We start from the raw sequence: 20,462 nt of genomic DNA, 5'->3' as shown, positions 1-20,462 counted from the left end.
ATGACAACTTCCCGACACTAGAGGGCATTGTTGTTAATGAAATGTATAAAAACTGATCTCTTTATGCCAGGACAACGTTTCGCCTTGATTTCAGAAATACTCTTAGACTTTTAGAATAAGTCTGTTCGGACTATTTCATGATGGCTCGTGTTCTATTAGCTTTCGGAGGCGCACGACCATGTAAAATGTCATTCAAAAAACGTTAATTTCAGCCAGGTTTAACGCAGTATTTTTACCTGGGGAGCGCGCGCTCACTCAACAGGTGTGCGGGGGGTTTTTTCTCGGAGCTTTACACGCTTTAAGAGTTTGAACCGGGCAAATTAATTTGTGTAAACACGCAACAAAGGTACTAAAACCTTTATAAATTATGTGTTGTTTTTATTTCCGGTTTCGCTCATTTCCTTCCAATTTCAGCACTTCTTCTTTCGGCAAAGCCGCAGCGCATTTACGCACATCTCTATGGACACAGAGACCACAGTGTACTGCAGTCCATCAGTGTCTCACTGTCTCAGTCAGTCTTTGGTACAAGATGATCTTTCTTCTGCTCGGTCTGCTTTGCTCCATCTGGGGAGAACCTGCTCAATGTCTGGAGGAGAACAGAGAGTTCAACTTTACAGAGGACCTCCGTCAGCTCGCTGTGGGCAACAACTCTGTTTACATCGCTACAGAGGAGAATCTTTACCAGCTGAGCCGTGACCTGACTCTGATCTACAACCTGACCCAGAGAGGGATCTTAAAGAGCACCGACCAACAGGATAAAGAGGAGTTTTACAGAGACCCCATGAAGGCTGTCTTAAACGCGACTTTCAAAGTTAATGTTTTATTACCATTTGAGAAAAATGACACATTGATCAGCTGCGGTGTGACTGGAAACGAACTCTGTGGTTTCTGTGAAGTTCTGGACCTGAAGAACATCTCTAAGCTGGTTTACAGTGAATCCATCCAGGTGGGACCTCAGAGGAGCAGCAGTGGGTCTGTCAGCTTTCTGGTGGATGTGAAGAAGGATTCAGGTCAGACTGAGACTTACATTCTGACAGCGATAAAGAACCCGAGCGACAAGACAGAGTGTAGCGCTGATTTAAAGACAATCAACCTTCAAAACACTGATCATAAACAACATGGGGATATATTTTCCTGGTCTGATCGATCAGGTGTTAAACCTGGGATCCAAACTGTAGCTGATGTAGAGTTTGTGGACGGATTCCAGATCAACTCAACAGTGTATCTGTTCTCCAACGTGGCATCAGGAGGTAAAACCAACAAAGTCCGTCTGATCTGGCTTCAGGCTGAAACCAGTAAAGCTCAGACTCTGGAGTCTCTTCATGGAGCGACTCTCAGTTCCTCTGGAGGCAGCAGACTGCTGGCCTCCTCGGTCGTCCCAGGTGGACAGCAGGTCCTGTGGAGTGGAGTGTTCAGTGTGGACGGAGGAGAAAGCAACACTGAGCTGCTGCTGTTTGACGTCAGTCCTGATCTCAGCAGGGAGAAGAATAAAGATCCAGACTTTAATATATTGACCATCAAACCAGAGATCCCAGTAAGTTGCTGTATTAAACATAATCTACTTTCAGTGTTAATGTTTCATATCTTGTTGTTTCACTGAGTCCTGGATGAATAAGAGTCTCCAGCAGAGTATTGCATGACTCGGATGAGACAGACAGAATATTCAATAAGAGGAAAGGTTGGATAATTTATATTTATTTATGAAATAGAAGTTGGTATGGTTTCAAGGATCAGTCTTTTTTTATTTTTGAATAATTTTGGTAATTTTAAATAAACTGTTATTGTGTTCAATAATCCAATTTTCAACTGTTTTTAACTTTAACACCTTTATGAATTTTGGCAGTGTCTACGTTTTTGTGCTTTAGTTTTCTGAGTGTCATTTTAGATATAAAATCTAGTCATTCAAAGCCCAGCTTTGAACATCTGTATCTGTCCCAAACCTTCTGTGTCGCTGTTTATAAAACTATAAATCTTCCCTGAGTTTGGTGAAGATCAAAACAAAATGTTGAAACGATTCTCTCTGTTCCTCAGTCGGTTCCTGTGCTCCTGAAACCAAAGGCTGTGCTTTTTAAGCAGAACCTCATGAGTTCTGTTCTGGCCGTCAGGCTGAACGGCTGGATGGTTTTCTTCATTGGAACAGCAGATGGACAGATCATCAAGGTGGGTAGAAAACTAACAACTGAGAGGAAAAAATTGTTCTAGTAAAATAAGTAAACAGATTTGTATCGTTTACGAACACAGTGACAAAATCACATTGACGTATAAAACTGTTTTCTAGTGAAACTGTTGAATTATTTTTGTCTCTTTAGCTAATTTTTGACATACAGGTTTTACATGTTACATGTTTTCATGTTGAATTATGAACATTTTACAGACAACAGATAAACAAAATTACTACACAATTCTTGGGGTTGAGCAGACATTAGATCAGATGATATACTAGACTTTAATATGTACTATACCACCTCATCCACTATAAAACACATTAGTCTCTAGTAGGTTTTCTTCCAGGACTGCCCTGTAATTAGCTCCACCCACATTCCCATCAACTCCACCATATCATGATGCTGCCACCACTATGTTTCCTAAGAGGAAGATGGGAGTTTTCTGTCACTGACAACATTTAGTTCTAAGGCCAAAAAGTTACATTTTGGTCTCATATGATCAGAAAGCCTTCTTCCACAGGTTTCTGTTAATAAAGTTTCAAAAATATATTTTATCTGGCAATTTAAAAAAAACAAAAACAGATTTGAGTGGATATGTGACTAATTGTATTGTAAGAGATTTTCCCATCAGTCCTGACATCAGGACTGATTATGGCTTATCAGGCCTTTTCAGTCATAATGAGCCATTTATACAGTAATTAGATCAATGGTGAGGAAATCACAGTGTCCTGCTGTCATGACCGAACTTTGTTACTTTTCCATGTGCCATATTGTTTCCATGTGCCATCTTGTTTTTATGTCAGTGTTTTTATGTCTGGGAATGTAACGTCAGTGATTATACAACTGTCAGGTTAGTATAGCATAACTTTAACTAATATTTATCTTGAGTTATTGCCATAATATTTTTTTATCTATCCAGCTAACCCTGTTTCTTTGATAAATACTGTATCTCCAACCTCACTGTTGTTGTTGTCATCAGCTCTCTGTGGACAGGAAGTATCAGCCCTCCTGTCCACAGATCCTCTACAGAACCAGTGGAGACAACAAAGTGTTTCCAAAAGTCCAACTGGATCCAGTGGATCAGAAACATCTCTATGTGCCGTTTAAAAACCAGGTAGATTGGAGCTTTTTCATGTGGCGTTCACTTGCCCTGCCTGTTGATGTGTTTCTGAAACATGGTGTTCTGCTCCAGGTGAAACGTGTTCCAGTGTCAAACTGCAGAACTTACCAAAATGTGAAGGATTGTCTTTCTGCCCAGGATCCATTCTGTGTCTGGTGTGTCTCTAAGAAAAGGTCAGAGAAACTTCACCTGCAGCTCAATCCTTCAATCTCAACTTTATGATGACACATTTACATTTTCTTCAGCTGCTCGTTTAAAGACGACTGCACAGGTTCAGAGAGGCTGTCCATCCCTGATGAATCCAAGCAGAAAATAGTTTCTCACAGATTTCTGAAGGACTCCACAGGAGAGGTGGGTTATTAATTCATATATTTTTGACTGTATTCATCTGGAACTATCAGTTATTATCATCTTATATTTGTTCTTTTCTCAGATAAAAATAGTCGTCCAATCACACCTGACTACGGAGAAGAAGGTTCAGCCTAACTTCACCTGTGATTTCTCTACAACCTCCACCCAGCTTTGTAAAAAACAGGGACCAAAACCACAGTACCCACAATGCACCTGCATTCTCAATGCCCCTTTCCCTGCTGATGGTCAGTGATGGTCAGGAAGTCTTTAAACATTTTGTTCCAGCTGTTAAAGTTTCATACTTTATCTTGGATTTACAGATCTTGACGTTACCGTGACGATCACACTTGGAGATACATTTCTGTCAGAAAAAATAAAGATGGTCGACTGTTCCAGTATCCAGGGGCAACCAAGTTTTCACCTGTAAGCTCATTTATCTTTTATAATACAGATTTAATAACAACTGATATCATCCCAAAGTCTAACAGCATAATTTAACTCCAGTGTTTTCATAACAACTCTACTCTGCATAAAATCTGAATAATACAAATATTGTAGCTGATATTTAAATCTGACCGATGACCCACTAGTAGAATCATCTGTTTCCTGTTGTAGCTGAAAGGAAAGAATCAGTGTTGAATCCTGAGAAGCTTCATTCTTCACAATGTTTCATTGACAGGAATCATGTCGTCACTGCAGCTTGTTGTTTCTAAATAAATCTGTATCATGTGTCGTAATGTTTGAGTAAAGCTGAGATCAAACTGGGACTGTTTTCTGTCCAGGTGTCAGCGGTGTGTCAGAGCAGGATGTGGATGGAGACAGAACAACTGCTCCTGGGCCACCGACGCAGTCAGCAGCGTTTCTTCTCAGATGGTGCTTGTTAGACATAATTACGTTTCCTTAACATGAATATCTATTGTTTGTTTTTTTGTTTTTTACAGTTTCTGTGTTAAACTGGACTAATGTCAGCTGGAACGGCTTCATAAAATGATCTGATAAATTCTCTCTTTCTGCAGGACATTTGTGCAAACATTGGGCAGTTTGGGAGGAACTTTTCTGTGAGTCAGCATTTTAGTTGATCTGAGTTCAGTTATCCTGAAACTATAACCAACGAGTTCTATTTTCAGTGTAACTCATTGTAATGTGAGACATTTGTATTTTCTGCTCCTTCAGAAACCAGAGATCTCCTCCATCTCTCCCAGCGTTGTGTCTTTCTATGGCAGAAATCAGGCTGTGTTGTCGGGTCGTAACCTCCGAGATGCGACCGGAGTCAGGATTAAAGCAGACCTGGACTGTGACCCAAAGGAGTGAGTCGTTTTATTCTTTGCTTAGTGTGTGAAAACATTATGTCTGCTCTAAAATATATGTTCACTCATTTTGTTAGGTTAAAGAATGTTATTTGATTACAGTGAAAACATTAAATGACTTCAAAGTGTGTTTTCTGACTGAGAAAAATGTTCAGTAATCCTCCTCTCTAATCTCGACTTTCACCTTGTGTGGCAGAAAAAGTAACACTTGTGCAGCTTCTGTCTGATTGTACAGACATGCACTTTCACATGAACAGCAGCAGGAGCTTGTAGGCCTTGTGGTGACATTCCTGTTTCAGGAGATTTTTTTTTTTAGCATCTTGCAGTCGGTTTTCAGAGTGAACTTGCTTACAGCTCATTGCTTGTTTCATAACTGGTTACTGTATTGTGATTTTTTTGGGTGTAAAACATTATGAGTTGCCTTGTTGCCTTGTTGCTACACAAATAAAGGTGATTTGACCTGTGATGCATAGGACGCTAGTTTATAGTTGAACAGTTTTTGTCTCTCTGTGTTCTCTGGTCAGATCCCCGGTGTGGAACAACAACGGCTCCAGTCTGACCTTCCCTATTCCCAGCACAGAAGCTAAAGGCCTGGCCAAAGTGTGTGTTCTCCTTCCAGACGGAAGTTGCCACGGCAACTTCACCATCACCTATCAGTCATCACCAATCTGCACTGATATTACACCAAGTAGCAGCTGGAGAAGGTATTTAAACTTTTTTTTTTTTGCAAAAAAAATAATATAGATTAACAATTTCCAGCATCTGCAGAGAACCATGCACTGATGTAATATTAATTTATTTATTAAACCAAAAGTTGTTTGTTGGACCTCTTTAAACCTATAAAGAAGAAATTTCTTTATTCCTTCTGTATATATTTTTTTATACAGAAATATTTCTGCTTAAGGAAGCCTGAACACGTGATCTTCACAGGATTACACTGCAAAAAAACAAAACAAAAAAACTCTTACCAAGTATTTTTGTCTAGTTTGTTGTGCAAACATCCTAGTACACTTGAGACAGACATAAGACAAAACTAACTTAAAAGTAAATTTTCAGTAAAACATATTATCTTGTTTTAAATCAATCTTTAAATATAAATGTAGAAAAAAAACGAGTTAGCTCCACTAGCAAATTTTTTCAATTGTAATGGAAAAATGTCTTGTTATAAGTCGGAAAAAACTAGAACTTTGTATCTTTATTCAAGAATTATTGACTTAAAACAAGCTTACATATCTTACTGAAAAGTTACTTTTACATTGATTGTGAATCATTTCAAGTGTAGAAAATCCACAGAAATGCTTGGTAGGACTTTGGGTTTTTGCAGTGTGCTGACACTTCCTCTCCACTTGGATCTTACTTTTGCTGATCATCATCAAGGGAATAAATACATTTCATCTGAATCAACTAAATAACCTGTGGTCAGCTGAAAATGTAAGCAGTTAAACCCTGCTGATGAGCTTTCTGAACAGACGTGTACCCGACTTCCACTTTAATTCCCAACTTGTTCCTTTTTTCAAAACGAACCAAAGACCCCCATTATTTAGTTTGACACCCACTGCTTTGTAACTGGTGAAATTTACAGAAACCTGTTGAAGCAAACTGTCGTAGTAACAATTACACAGGAAAACTGACACTTCCTGAACAACCCATTTTCACTTCAACATTACTTCCCCTTTAAATGCAATGACTCTGAATCCATTAGTTACTCTGCAGTTTCAGAAACATAATGGACTACTTCATTGTAAAAAAACAAAAACAAAACAAGAATACCATAAGCATTGGTGTTTCTGTCATTTAAAATTTTAATTCCTGCAAATGAAAAGCATTCATTGAATATTTTCTACATGTGAATGTTTTTTCAGCTTTTTACTGTTTGACACACTTATTAATATGTCAGCCAGTACTTGTAGCTGGTTAAACTCCTGAGGAGGAAGTGAAGCACCATGTGCCCAGTTCTAAATGTATTTGGACAATTTATTGCATGTCTTCCTCTTCTTGTTATGCGTTCCTTTCCTGTCTGACATCTGTCAAATGAAGGAGGCCAAAAAAATGGAGGAATTGAACAGAGTACAAGAACTTTGGAGCAAGAAGCTAAAAACTTTAAAGTCTTCTTAAGATATAGAATTTCAAAAATTAAGAAATTACTCATGTGGACCAAGTTTGACAACATGAAACGAGCTAAAAGAGCTCAAAAACAACACACGTCTTCATGGGTCAGTTAGAGTTCAAACCAAGGGTGAACTTGGTTTGTGCATTTACTGCATTCAACAGGACAGTGAAGTATACAAGCAAAACTACAACTGATTTTACTTGTGCCCTATTCAAAGTCTAAATCTAAATCTGACTGAAATGTTGCGGTGTGACCTTCATGCTCAAAAACCAACCAGAGCAGCTAAATTAAAACTGTTCTGCTTAGAGGAGCGAGTAAAGTTCAACCAGTGATTGTTGTCTTACATAGAGCCTGGCTGGTTTGTTTGAAAACCTGAACCATTTAAATGTGACGAAAGCAGAAACAGAATAAATGTATGAAGTGGTGAATATTTTTTCACACCACTGGATGTAAATAAAAATCTACAGTCACAGGTGGCGCGCTGTCAAACAGCTGGTCAGAATAACAGGCGAGTAAAGTGTGTTTGTCCTCCAGTGGGGGCAGGAAGGTCACTATTTCTGGGACTCACCTGGATTTGGTGGAGGGGATCACACACAGCCCCGCCCAGCAGGAAGTCATGTCTCCCATGAGCAGCAGCTATCAGGTAACTCTGCAGACAGAAACTCTGTCATCAGCATACGGTGAACTACGTCATGCTCCGTTTTTATTTCCAACAGACTCTCATCTATGAAACACCTGCAGCCAAAAGCCCTCCGGTGTCCAGCAGCACCGTGTTTCTGAAAGTCGTCAATGAAACGTTGCCCTGCGCTCAGAAAATAACTTACTATCCTGACCCAGAGTTTTCCAGCTTCGCGGCCGTGAAGGAAGGGAAAGATGTCCGCATCACTATTCAGGTAAAGCCGTTTCCGTCCACAGTGGTTCACTCAGACATGTTGATGTTATATTATTGAAGGGGAAACTGGTTTTGATCTTTCAGAAAAAGGCAGATAACCTGCAGATGACAGAAGCAGAGCTGTCAGTTGTGGGAATTCAGAATGAAATTGAACATGACTGCTTCATAAAACCCGAAGGAATAAGCAACAAGACAGAAACCTTCATCTGTGAGATCAAAGGACTGCAAAGCGCCGACATTGATATAGTCAAGGTAAATGCTACATTTATGGTAGTATAAGTTTAATAATTTGAAGTGCTGTTGAAGTCCTGTGTTTTTTAGCTGCAACTACAACAGCTTTCCCTACCAGTGTCTCACATTACTTGGTTAACATGAACCAAGAAACAGGACAGGACATGTTGATGGTAGCAGATAAACTAAACTGACTATAATTTTGCGAGAAAACTGGGCAAATTCAGAAAAATAAAGTCGAACCAGGAACAGACAAAGAAACAGAACAAGAGCAATGAGTTTGACCACATAACCAGCAGGACGTAGGACTACTGTAGAGCTTTGGCTGCTCAAAGAATGAAACCAGGAGTTACAGAGTACAAAGCTGGCCCAAATTTCTCTGCAATCTTTATGCGAAAACACAAAATGTACTGAATCTAAAAAAAGAAGGAACATTTTTAACTGGCATAGTCAAAGTTTGCACTTAAAACTGAATGAAATATCATCTGCATACTCGGTATGAGGGAGTGCTGTAAAGTTATTGACACAATGCTAAAAAGAACCAATCTTTTTTAACCAATTTGAATAATAAACAGATCTTGACTTCATTAGTCGATAACTGGAATCAGTTGGAATGTACAGAATCTGTTTGACTTAGAATTTGTCTGTTCGTACCAAACTTCCTCCTCACCACTTGCCAATTATTTCAAATGATTAGTGGTTGTTGTCGGCACTATAAGCAATAACTGTGTTCAGTTATTTGTGTTCAGGGAGATTTTATTTTCACATTTGAAAATAACAAAAACACCAGATCAGGTTCTTCTGGAAGCAAACCCAGTGTCATTATGTTGTAAGAAAGTCTCATTCAACCTGTTAGCTTGATCTGTCTGGTGGCTCATCACGACTCTTTATGCTTCATGTGTGAGGGATGCTTTAGAGAGAGTTTTGGCTTTACAACAGTTTCAGCATTTAGTTGGTGTTTGGGTGTTAATCTTGCAGTCTTCCAATAATGCATAACTATCAAGTGATGTTTTCAAATTTCCTGTCAACTATAAGCATGTTTTACCTCATAAACATGGCGGGCAGCTGGATGCTAGCGCCCCGAACAACCCTGATCTGTCATGAATGAACATGAATGACTCTTCATAAATATTTTACGACTGGTGTCACAAAGTGTCATTCGGTAAATAATGACACTTTTAATGCAAAGTTCAATTAAAACTTGCATTAAAAGTCATTTAAAAGTGTCAACTTTGCATTATTTACCAAATGACACTTCATGACAAAAGTCCTAAACCTTCATGAAGACGCCACTTCATGTTCAAGACAGGAGTTATGTCCTACTTACGACAGCCTCATGTCAGTCTTCTGCACACCCCTTCAAATAAAGTGTTATCAACTATTGTGATTATGGTCTGTTACAGGTAAAATATGGAGATGAATCTATAACACTGAACAATTCATCTTCGTTGGTTTATTTAATACTGCTCATCATATTCCTGATCCCCATCACCCTGGTTGGTAAGTGCGCCACGGTTTAGGCCTCCACCGACGACACTGCTGGAGATTTCTCTTTACGTGTTTCCTCGTTCATTTCAGTCGTGTTTTTCGTCTACCGAAGACAACGGCAGCAGTTCACCGTCAGGATGAACAAGTTGATGGAAAACCTGGAGTGTGACATTAGGAACGACATCAGACAAGGTCAGTCCTTTCTTCTGAGTCTGGCATTAGGTTTGTTTTTTTTCCCTCTGTTACCTGCTACATTCATCAGGGCTTAATGTGTATTAATCTGATCCTAAACACGTCCTACGCTTAGGTCAATTAGTTTGGCTCAACATTATTCATACCATCATTATTCATACTTAGACTTAGGTTCTAAGTAATAGTTTAATTTGTTCAACATGTTGAAGGGACCCAATCATAGCACCAACTCTGGCCTTCCTCTTCATGAGGTTGTCATAGAAACAGTGTCTTCAGTCAGAGGCCTTTTCAGTTTGCTGCTACAAGAGATTCTTTCTTCCCGCAGCCATTACCATGTGTAATAACTCTTTAGAGAATCATGAATAAATTGAGTTACAGCAACATTTAGTTTCCCTGTGGGATCAATGAAGCATTTATCATTTGAACTGATTGAGAATCAGTGGAGGCAGCTAAAGATTGAGGTGTGTGACGGCTGTCATGGCACTAAAGATTGTTCCACTGAACATTGTGATTGTTAAATGTGTTTTGACTCATAATTTTTATATAGTAGAAATGAAAGCAGATCATATTCATAATCATTGATTGTTTCATTATCTTTTAAAAGATGCCCATCTCATTTCCTGTCAGGAAACAAACTTCCTGCTATAAAGTCAATATAACATCCTGAGTGGACTTGTTATTGTTGTTGTTGTTGGCTTAAATCTTTCTCAAAATAGAATTTCAGATTAATTTTATTCGTCCCTTCAGATGATTCATGAACGTAACTGACTGAAATAGATGCAGTGAAATGTTAATATTTGCCGTTTGTTTTCACCTGCCTTGCATGGAGACGGAGTGTGTTGTGTCCTGGTTCAATGAGGAGAACAGAAATAAATCATATATTAAAGTTTTTCATGTTAACACACATTCTGTGTGACGCGCTGCCTCTCCAGTGACAGAGAATCGGCTTCTGTTTAGAGCTGATAATGAAACATTTACACACTTTGTCCCTTAACCACTTCACTTTCAACTCCTCCACCTCACTGGGCATCTAAAACACACTCAGTTCCTTTTCGAAGCGCTTCCTTTTTTTCACAAGTTAAAGTTGCACAAATTGGCCTGACAGTAAACGGAAGCCACTTTCAGAAACCCGTTCTTGACTGCAGCTTTTGCTGAGCCGCTCAGATATAGTATCATTACACTTTGTGATGTTGCAGACTGATTGTTGCGTTTCCGTGTTGCAAGCGGATAAGAAGGAGAAATGTTAGCCGTTTTGTGAGTTGTTAGTGTTGCCTTTCCTCCACTGTGTGTTTCTGTCACAGGATTTATAGATCTGCAGACAGAAAAGGCTGACCTGATGGAAAACGTGGGAGCCATTCCTTTCCTGGACTACAAGCACTTTGCTTCCAGAACCTTCTTCCCTGAGGTAAAACCAAGCCGTGTGCTGCAACACAAATCACACCGATACCCCGGGGATACATAACAGTTACCTTCTGTTTTCCAGAGTGACTCTTTAATTAAGCTGTGCATCAAAGACATTGGTCAGGTAAGCGTGGATAACAGCTGCGGCTCTTTGGACGCTCTCACACAATGTCAGTGACGTTTGTTGTTGTCTGATCTGGGAATCAGGACGTGGAGAAGGTGGAGCTGGATCAGCACTGCCAGAGGTTCTCCAGGCTGATCCAGGACCAGCTGTTTCTCACCACTATGGTGCACGCGCTGGAGGAGCAGAAAAGCTTCACCGTCAAAGACAAGTAAATCCGATGGCCTGGATGGAAAAACAGAACGTTTATCACTGCAAAACACGTCAGATCCTACCAAGGAGTTTTTGTTTCTTGTGCTTGAAATAAGACAAAACTAACATAAAAGTAACATTTGTGGAAGATATTGGAGCTGGTGGGTGCAGTATGTAATTTTTAATAATAAAAAAAACAACACACACACACACAAAAAATGTTTTTTCTAAAACATTAAACTGTCACCATGTGGTGAAAAGATTGATCTCCACATCCTCCTGAGCTACTATTACCATCTGAAGAAATGCACCGGTCCTGACAAAAAACAACCAACCAGTGCCAGGAGGAGGGGTTTAACGCTGTCAATCCTCCTCATGTATACGCTGAGCAGTGCCACATGAGATTGTAATTGGCAGCGCTAAGACCCGCCTTTTTTTGGATACTTTTTATCTATACTCAAGCATTATTCACTTAAAACAAGCTCCCATATCTTGCAGGAAAGTTCCCTGTGAGATAGTTTTAATCTTATTTGAAGTGTACTGAGATATTTGAACTAAAAACTAAACTAAACAAAAGTACTTGGTAAGGTTTTGTGTTCCTGCGGTGGACAGTTCAGTTAACATCTCTCTCCTTCAGGTGCACACTGGCGTCTCTGCTCACAGTGGCGCTTCACGGCAACCTGTCGTACCTGACGGAGGTGATGGAGGTCCTGCTGAAGGACCTGATGCAGCAGAACAGCGCCACCACTCAGCCCAAACTGCTGCTGAGACGCACCGAGTCCACGGTGGAGAAGCTGCTGACCAACTGGGTGTCGGTCTGCCTCTACGGCTTCCTGCGGGTCGGTCCAAGAAAACTCTCCCAAACCGGCCTGATTGTTCCCGTGTAGCTAGACAGAGACCAGACTGCTATGATCCCAGTCAGATGATTCTCACTCATTTATCTCCATCTAAGACTTTTGATGCACATCTGATGATTTCTGTAGTTAAGATGTAAAAGAATTGACATTGATCAGCGACGACACCTTTGGTTCAGACAGTTTTTACAATCGGCCAAAAAAATACTCAGAAACTCTTTGAATTATTTATTTTTAACCTAGAATTGCAGCTTAAAACATCTAAAAAAAAACAACAAAACAATCACTTCCCTGCTTGTTTATAGGAAACATGACTGTGGCTACGGACAGTTTCAGGTATCAGAGGAGACATAAAATTAGTGCATCGTTCAGTAACTTCATCTCTTATCGTAAATTCTGTGAAAATTGTCTGTTGTCTGGTATACAGTACAGGGTTTCCTTCAATACAGATTATCTCTGTTTTTGCGTGTTTGTCACACTTCACAGTGAAGTGTGACATTGTGTGATATAAAAACATTTTTATATCACACAATGATAACTTAAGAAAATCAGCAAATTAAGTAAATATATAATAACGATTTAATTTACTTAAAGATAAGTCTATCCAGAGCAAACTGGCCTCCTGGGAAAAATATTCTAACAACATGAAAGCAACATCTAAAGCACTTTGTCTCACTTACCTCAGCTAAGATCAGTGTTCATGACTCAGCAGTAAGAAAGAGAAGTGACAAAAAGGCGTCAGATCTAACGCCAAAACCACCGCTGACCAAAGAGAGCACATTGTTCCGTCTCACTAAATCGTATTTACGATCACAAAGACCTTTTAGAAAATGGTCTGTGAACTAATCTGAACAATTTTGGGAGGTGTGTGTCCTGTTACACTTTAGAAATGCAAAAAGGAAAAAAAAAAAAGAACGAAAGAAATGAAGATTTTGGAGTGGCCTAGTTAACGTCTGGGTGTGGATGCTTGGAAACCTCCCAGTGTGGCCAAAATAAACCAATTCTGGGAAGAGAAACGGTCTAAAACTCCTCCACAGTGATGTAAAAGATTCACCACCTGTTAGCAGCAGCACTTAGCAGCTGCTGTTACCACGGTGACGAAGAGATTGCAGTCGGAGGAGCCATTTCCTCTTTCACATATATAATGCCAGTTGTTCACTCTTTTTCGCTCTTAACAGTAATTATTTGAGCTCATCTTTTTCTGTTTACTCAGGTCACCTTTGATGTTAAAATCTGTTTGATGTGAACTTTTCCAGATAAATAAGTGCAAAAAACCCATACAGTTTTATCACAGCTATATATGTATTTATTAACGTGTCTCTAAGCTGCCTGCTAATTGTGGCTGATTGTATTTGAAGCCAAAGGTTTTCTGGAACCACAGGAACCACGTGCAACAAAGAGCTCAAAGTAAACTCCAGCCTGCACAAACCTGATGCGTGTAAGATGGCCAGCTGCTGATTTTCTCATTTTTATTTTTTACCTCTGGTGTCGTGCAGGAAAGTGTTGGGCAGCATCTGTTCCTGCTGGTGAGCGCGCTCGCGCAGCAGATCTCCAAAGGGCCGGTGGACTGCGTGACAGAGAAAGCTCTGTACACACTCAGCGAGGACTGGCTGCTGTGGCAGGCTCAGGACTTCAGCCAGCTGGTACACACACGCACACACACGCCCACCGACACACACACACACACCGAGGTTGTGATAGTTAACTGAAACTAACAAAAACTGAAATTGAGAAACCATTTTTGTTAACTGACATAAATAATGTTTATTTTTGAACTGATGTGAAATTTTTTACGCCCCTCCCCTCCCCCAGTACCCATGTCAGCTGTCGGCAAATAGGTCATTACGATACGCCACGCTCCTCTTGGAGGCTAGTCTGTAAAACTGCAATGGTAAAAGTAGGAAGAAAACACCAGGGTCAGTTGGCTGTTCAACATTAATAAGTGGTTAATTTTTTTTTTTAAATGTATCTTCAGTTGAGTATTTATTACCCAATCAAGTTATATATGAACACAATAAAATACTGTGGTTCAGTTTTAGATGCAGAATTTTAAAGAAAAAGGTCCAAGTATGAAAAAACTCCTATTACAAGTTATGAAAACTAAACTAAAACTAAACAATATAATAACTAACGAAAACTAGAAAACACTCTAACAGAAAGTCACAGCGAAATTCAATCAAACTGTAATGGAAAACTCCAAACTATTTTAATAGTGTTATTTATAATGACTGCATGGCCTCATGGTTCATGCTAAAACGCTGCCTGGTTCTCGGCACGGCGGGCTGCGCTTCCACAAACCGATGCTTCTTAATTCTCTGTTCTGTTTTTTGTTTCTCTGGGTTGGTGAAAACAGAACTACAGAGTCTAGATCGAAAGCTGTCGAGCAACTAAACATTTTTAAATGGACTCATTTTACACTGTTGTTTTTATTGTTTCTTTTGACCAAGTGTTAGTTTTTATTATTGTAAAGCTATTAAGGTTTCAGTATAATCACTGAAGTGAATGTATTTATGGAACTAAGCCAACTTATTAGCAAGAACAGGAACTGATAACTAACTTCCTCTCTTGCCTTTGGACATGCATAGCACAACGAATTTACTCTCGAACTTTTCTATATAAAATCTGCAGATTCATCAGAAAACATCTAAATGGTTTGGAAAATCAAACTACAAACTTGATAAGGCCATATTGTGAGATGTTTGAAGTGTGATAAACTGCTCGGTTTGCTGGTAAAAGTGGTTTTTGACACATTTGGCCGCACTCAAATCAGTACTGCCAAATGCATTTACTGCATTTAATGCATTTACTTAATGCATTAAATAAACTGCATTAAGTGTTTAATAGTGCTGTTCAGTAGTCTATCATTCCGAACACAGCTGTCAGTAAATGTGTGGCCAATTACATCACATCAGTGGTCTGTGATAAATAACATCAGATGTACAGTTGCTCTATTTTTCTATAGTTTGTCTGGTCCTGCATCTTTACAGTCAGGAGTGACTTGTATGTTTTATTTTATTTTTTTTTTACTCTTCATGACACTTTTTCTTTGACTAATGCATTAAATATTAACTCATACTGATGACATGAACCAAGGACATCACCATCTGCAACCAGAAGGAAAGCTAATTGCAAACAGCTTAGAGGACCACAGCTGAAGATGACTGTAAATGATTTTACAGACGGGCCGTCTTGTTGTTATTGCTACATGCACCCCAGATATACTACGTGTGTCTCCCCTTCGCCCCGTCCCACCGCACACTTCGCCGGTGGAGCCGAGTGGCAGACATTAGAGTGTCTGAAACGGCCAGCAGACTTTCAAGCCAAAGCTCATAATTTCCCTGAGTTTGTTGAAAAGCAACTGAACTCAGTATGTCAGCAGATGATTCCGTTAACATGGAAGAGGTCATGACCTTTATCCAAATTGGTGGGCTGGCCATCCTTCTCCAGGATTTTCAGAATTAAGTGTTTGTTGTGACCATTATGAGAAATCATCCAGGTTGCAGACGCAGACCCAGACCATCGCCCTACCACCACCATGTTTTATTTTCAGTTTGTCGTTTTCTGGATGCTGTTGGTTTTAAACCAGATGCAACAGGAAGCACATCTTCCTAAAGCTTCCACTTTTGTTCTGAAGTGGTTTTGGTCTTTAGAACTCTGTTCATGATTGGAGATGGATTTATGTGTTCACACATGACCAGGTGGGTGTGGATAGGAGGGTTTTTCCCCTTAATAAATAGTCATTATTTGAAAAAAGTATTTTTATGTTTTTATTCAGGTTATCAATATAAAAATTACTTGAAAACTCCAAAGTATGACAGAAACATTTACATATACACATAAAAACATATATATTTGACATTCTAAATATAAGGCATAAATCCTTTATTTGTATTATTCAGGCAAAGAGAAAGATGAATGAGATCTTGTCTGTGTTTGCGCCTCCAGAAGCTGAAGGTTCTGTTCGCAGTGGGCAGTGATGGAGAGGTCAGCGAGCCTCTGGAGGTGGACGCCCTCAGCTGTGACACCGTGGAGCAGCTCAAAGAGAAGATCCTCAACACCTTCAAGACCAAGTTTGGCTTCGCATACAACACCTCTATTAGAGACGTCAGTGTTGGTGAGTGAAACTGACACTAATGTGCTGCAGCACTCACACCTGCTGCAGCAGGGTCCTTCACCAGGAAGAACAAGGGAGCAGACAAAAGAGCTGATGCACCAAAAACAATGACACATGACATAAACCACAAAACAAGGAGGAAATGTTAAAATGACAATTTTAGGAAAATGAACAAATCTTTGTGGTTCAGATGTAGTAAAGTTGGGGTGGTGCAGGAATTAAGCTCAACCCAAATATGGAGACCTTCTCTTTCTCTCTCTCTCCACCTACTTTCCTGTCTTAGCATTTTCAAATATAAAGGCCACTAGAGCCAAAAAAAACAACCTTAAAGCGATGAGGTCTTTAATAAACTGAGGGCTGTACATGGTTCATACCAGACCACCAACTCTGAAATGCATTTAGACCCAAGCTATTTATTGTTGTCCTCTTTTGACCACTACAGTCCCTGTAGCAGCGATGGGCCACGTGATGTCAAAAGCGGTGTATCATCAGTACAGATACTGCAGGAGAAGTTGTAATACTTCACAAAACGAGCTAACAGTATCATGTAGCTGCTGGTTAAAAATAGCCCAACCAAACCTAACAACGCAAACTAATTCTGATGTGTGAAGTAAGATGTGAACCAGGTTAGCACCGTGTCAGACAATCCTGCCCACTTTGAACCACAGCTGATTGTTATCAGAGCAGAGGTGTGACCAAGTCACTGTGTTGTAAGTCTCAAGTAAGTCTCAAGTCTCTGTCCTCAAGTCCGAGTCAAGTCTCAAGTAAAGACAGGCAAAAGTCGAGTCAAGTCTCAAGTCAGGAACCTTTAATTTCAAGTCATTTCGAGTCGTTTTTATTTTATTTTTTTTTAATAATTTGCAATTATACATAAAATTCAAATAATAGACCATTTGTTCTTTTTAAAATATGTATTTGAGGTTCATTTGTGATCCTCTTATTCATCTGGTATTCTTCAAATCTGTCAGAAGTAAACAGATGTCAGAAAATAAATTACAGCCTTTCATGAATTACATTTGACTTCAGTTTACTCCTTCTATTCATAAATAAACATCAACACCACAACAATCATAGTTTTCAAAAAATGAAATAAGTATAAATGAAGTTATCACAAGTAAACTCAGGAAGGTCTGGTGCATTTATTTTTCTGCTTTTATTTCTAAGTATGTTAGTTTCAGTCCTCCGTAAATATGGGACAGATATTCTAAACACAAAATTTATTTGGGACAGTCACTGTATTTGGTCTTTTTTTTTTTCCCAGCAAAGCTATACTACTTGGAAATGGGTTCTGTGCGACATGTGACAGTCACGCCGGTCAGCGCATTAAGTCAAAAACAGTTGACTTAATGCACTGACTGCAGTAAACAATATATTGTCAATATAATTTCCCAACGTAGATGTCTTCAAATACACCAACCATCCTTAGATGATACTAGACCCGGCTCATCATCATGATGGGACAGAGAGACTCTGTTCCCTGTGTTCAGGTCCAGAATCTGCTTTCTGTTCCGGAGCCCCGCTCACTATCCACCGGCTTCCTGAGCTAACGCGGTGGACATTATTTGTGGAGGCATTTGAAGGACCGGATTTATGGTAAATCATCACCAATTTAACCCGGAGTACACATGCTAACACGAAGTTAGCTAAAGTCAACTATCTTACAGCAAAAGAAAAGTGCCACCTACGATCTCTGTGAAGCTTCAAATGCCGGACAAAGTTGGACGTCGTGGCATCTCCATCCGATATTCTCTTCTTGCATGTTTTACAAGTTGCAGTTCGTTTTTTAGTCGAAAGTTCATAACCTACGTAGCCAAAAGAAATTACTCGCGGAAGCATATTCGAGCGGTTATTTCGTATTTCGTTCCCTGAGCTCTGTAGCTTTGCCGCGTTTTTTTAAACGTCCAAATCCTGTTAATTTGATTGGTTGTGCTGCAGCTACGTACACATACATACATAAGGAGAGAGGAAAACCATAGTGACGGTCTGCGCATATTGATACGGAATGAGTGAAATTAATTAATGACGCCACTTTATAAATAATGTGTTTTAAATTTTAAGACTTTGAGTAAAAAATATCAAGTCTTTTCAAGTAAACAGCTTCAAGTCGAGTCAAGTCCCAAGTCAATGGCATGAAAGTCAAAGTCAAGTCCGAGTCTTTGAGCATTTTTTCAAGTCAAGTCTCAAGTCGTGATTTTAACGACTCGAGTCCAAGTCATGTGACTCGAGTCCCCACCTCTGTATCAGAGCATCCAGATTATGTCTTTAAATGAGTTTTAATCTCCTGCAGTTGTCTTGTGGAAAGTGAAGACTCTAAATCTATAATATTTCAGATGTAACACAGATGAAGACTTCTTGTAGGATCCGTGTAAAGTGAGCGGGTTGGGTTTCTATCAGATCCGTGATTCAGTGGATTAAAGAAAAGAACTATTTACCAATGGTGGAACAACCTACTCCTGGTCTTATTTTCTGGATTGTATCATTGCTAGACCTACTGACAAATGTTTTGAGAAACACTTTGTTTAAAAAAAAACCTGCTACAATTAGAGGCGCACGGATAAATCAGCCCAGATTTCCTTCATTTTGGAAAATCAGCTGCTCTTATTTACCTCTGCGGAGGCCATGAAATCAGCCTCTGTCCCTTTTTGCTTTGCTTTGACCTGTGTGCTGTTAACAACAGTCACCCAACTGTTGCCAACTCAGCAACTTTTGTTGCTACATTTAGCAACTTCTCCGACAAAATCAGGATCAGCAGGTCAGGCTTTTTACAGATTTTTGTCGATTGGTCAGAAAACTGCGATCAGTTCATCCTCTGGTTAAAATGCTGAAATAAGTGCAGAAGAAAACCAGTTCTTTCTTTTCATAATAAGGTCAGTTTGCATCAGTTCACCCACTGACCCAATATCACCAGAACCATTTAAACCACGGCGCCAGCATCTGTGACAGGAAACCAAACTCTGTGTTTTATTTTTACTCTGCTCTGTAGCAAATATCTCTTCTCTTCCCGTTGGAGGAACTTAGCAACTTTTTCTCTGTGTTAGGAAACAATCTGTTTTCTAGAAAAAAAACCCACACTGGTTAGGATTTCCTTCCTGCAGTGACCCGTTCGTGGCCGGAAGGCAAAAGTGTTGACACTTTGTTCTGAAACTAAAATATCTAAATAAGGTTGTTGTTTTTTTTTCTATATTCTACCAGAGTACGAGAGGGATGGATCGTTCCTTCCTCTTCAGGAAGTGGACGGAGGCTCAGAGGTGATAGGGGAGGTGATGAAGCTAAACACACTCAGGCATTACAAGGTGAGTTAAAGCGGAACACACACGTCGTCCGTAACAGGGAGCAAACACACGCAGTTCCTCACAGACCAAACTCAAACTTTAACATATTGCTGAAAGTTCATCTGAAGCCATCACCAGATTTGGTCTGAACAGAAGGCCTTGCATTAACTAAGGTGAAGGAGAAGGAGCTGCGCTCACTTCCACTTCCACTTTCTTTCAAACTCCCGGCCCCGTTTGCACACGGAACGAAACTTTTCGTCCTCTGAGCCGACAGCCTGCTGCAGAGAGGACAGGGAAGCTCCTTTCATCTTTTTTTTTTTGTCATCGCATCCAGAAAGGGGTCAAGCTGTTTATCGAAAATAAATAAATAAATGGATCAGGAGAAAGTGGCTCCTAATGGGATGAGGGGCCAACCGTCTGTCGGTTTCGTCGCTGTGGGGAAGATGCTGGAAATGTGAAACCTCACAGCCTCAAGACCTGGGCTGACTCCTTCATGTGGCTTTTATTCACATGATTAATCTTGGATACAACAATGCATGTGCCCTCAAACATTATAATAATGCATACATTTTGCTTTTTTCACACTGCCAAAAGTTCAGCCAGTGCTAATATTTAAATAAAAGTAGAAAATGGTCAATAGGGTTCAGGTATA

General features: G+C 39.7%; 1 protein-coding gene across 2 annotated transcripts in view; it reads left to right on the top strand.

Moving 5' to 3' along the window:
- The window catches only part of plxnc1 (plexin C1), a 42,542-nt gene that overhangs the window by 15,238 nt on the left and 6,842 nt on the right, over positions 1–20,462 (top strand). The window contains exons 1-23 of one of the 2 annotated variants that reach the window (XM_032589528.1): positions 353–1,534; positions 2,032–2,160; positions 3,145–3,279; positions 3,358–3,458; positions 3,531–3,636; positions 3,719–3,881; positions 3,957–4,059; positions 4,419–4,509; positions 4,653–4,694; positions 4,810–4,943; positions 5,468–5,647; positions 7,588–7,696; positions 7,770–7,946; positions 8,030–8,197; positions 9,580–9,676; positions 9,755–9,856; positions 11,158–11,261; positions 11,340–11,381; positions 11,465–11,589; positions 12,208–12,409; positions 13,921–14,067; positions 16,370–16,538; positions 19,731–19,831. In XM_032589528.1, the coding sequence (XP_032445419.1) occupies positions 368–1,534; positions 2,032–2,160; positions 3,145–3,279; positions 3,358–3,458; positions 3,531–3,636; positions 3,719–3,881; positions 3,957–4,059; positions 4,419–4,509; positions 4,653–4,694; positions 4,810–4,943; positions 5,468–5,647; positions 7,588–7,696; positions 7,770–7,946; positions 8,030–8,197; positions 9,580–9,676; positions 9,755–9,856; positions 11,158–11,261; positions 11,340–11,381; positions 11,465–11,589; positions 12,208–12,409; positions 13,921–14,067; positions 16,370–16,538; positions 19,731–19,831 (3,894 nt within the window). In that variant the 5' untranslated portion in view covers positions 353–367. Of the gene's footprint in view, positions 1–352; positions 1,535–2,031; positions 2,161–3,144; positions 3,280–3,357; positions 3,459–3,530; positions 3,637–3,718; positions 3,882–3,956; positions 4,060–4,418; positions 4,510–4,652; positions 4,695–4,809; positions 4,944–5,467; positions 5,648–7,587; positions 7,697–7,769; positions 7,947–8,029; positions 8,198–9,579; positions 9,677–9,754; positions 9,857–11,157; positions 11,262–11,339; positions 11,382–11,464; positions 11,590–12,207; positions 12,410–13,920; positions 14,068–16,369; positions 16,539–19,730; positions 19,832–20,462 lie in introns of those variants that run through there. The other variant, XM_032589529.1, reaches the window with a different exon arrangement.

The sequence above is a fragment of the Xiphophorus hellerii genome, chromosome 17 (genome assembly GCF_003331165.1).
Source record: "Xiphophorus hellerii strain 12219 chromosome 17, Xiphophorus_hellerii-4.1, whole genome shotgun sequence".
NCBI lineage: Eukaryota > Metazoa > Chordata > Actinopteri > Cyprinodontiformes > Poeciliidae > Xiphophorus > Xiphophorus hellerii.
Note: the sequence above shows the minus strand (reverse complement) of the source record. Positions and strands in the feature narration are given on the sequence as shown.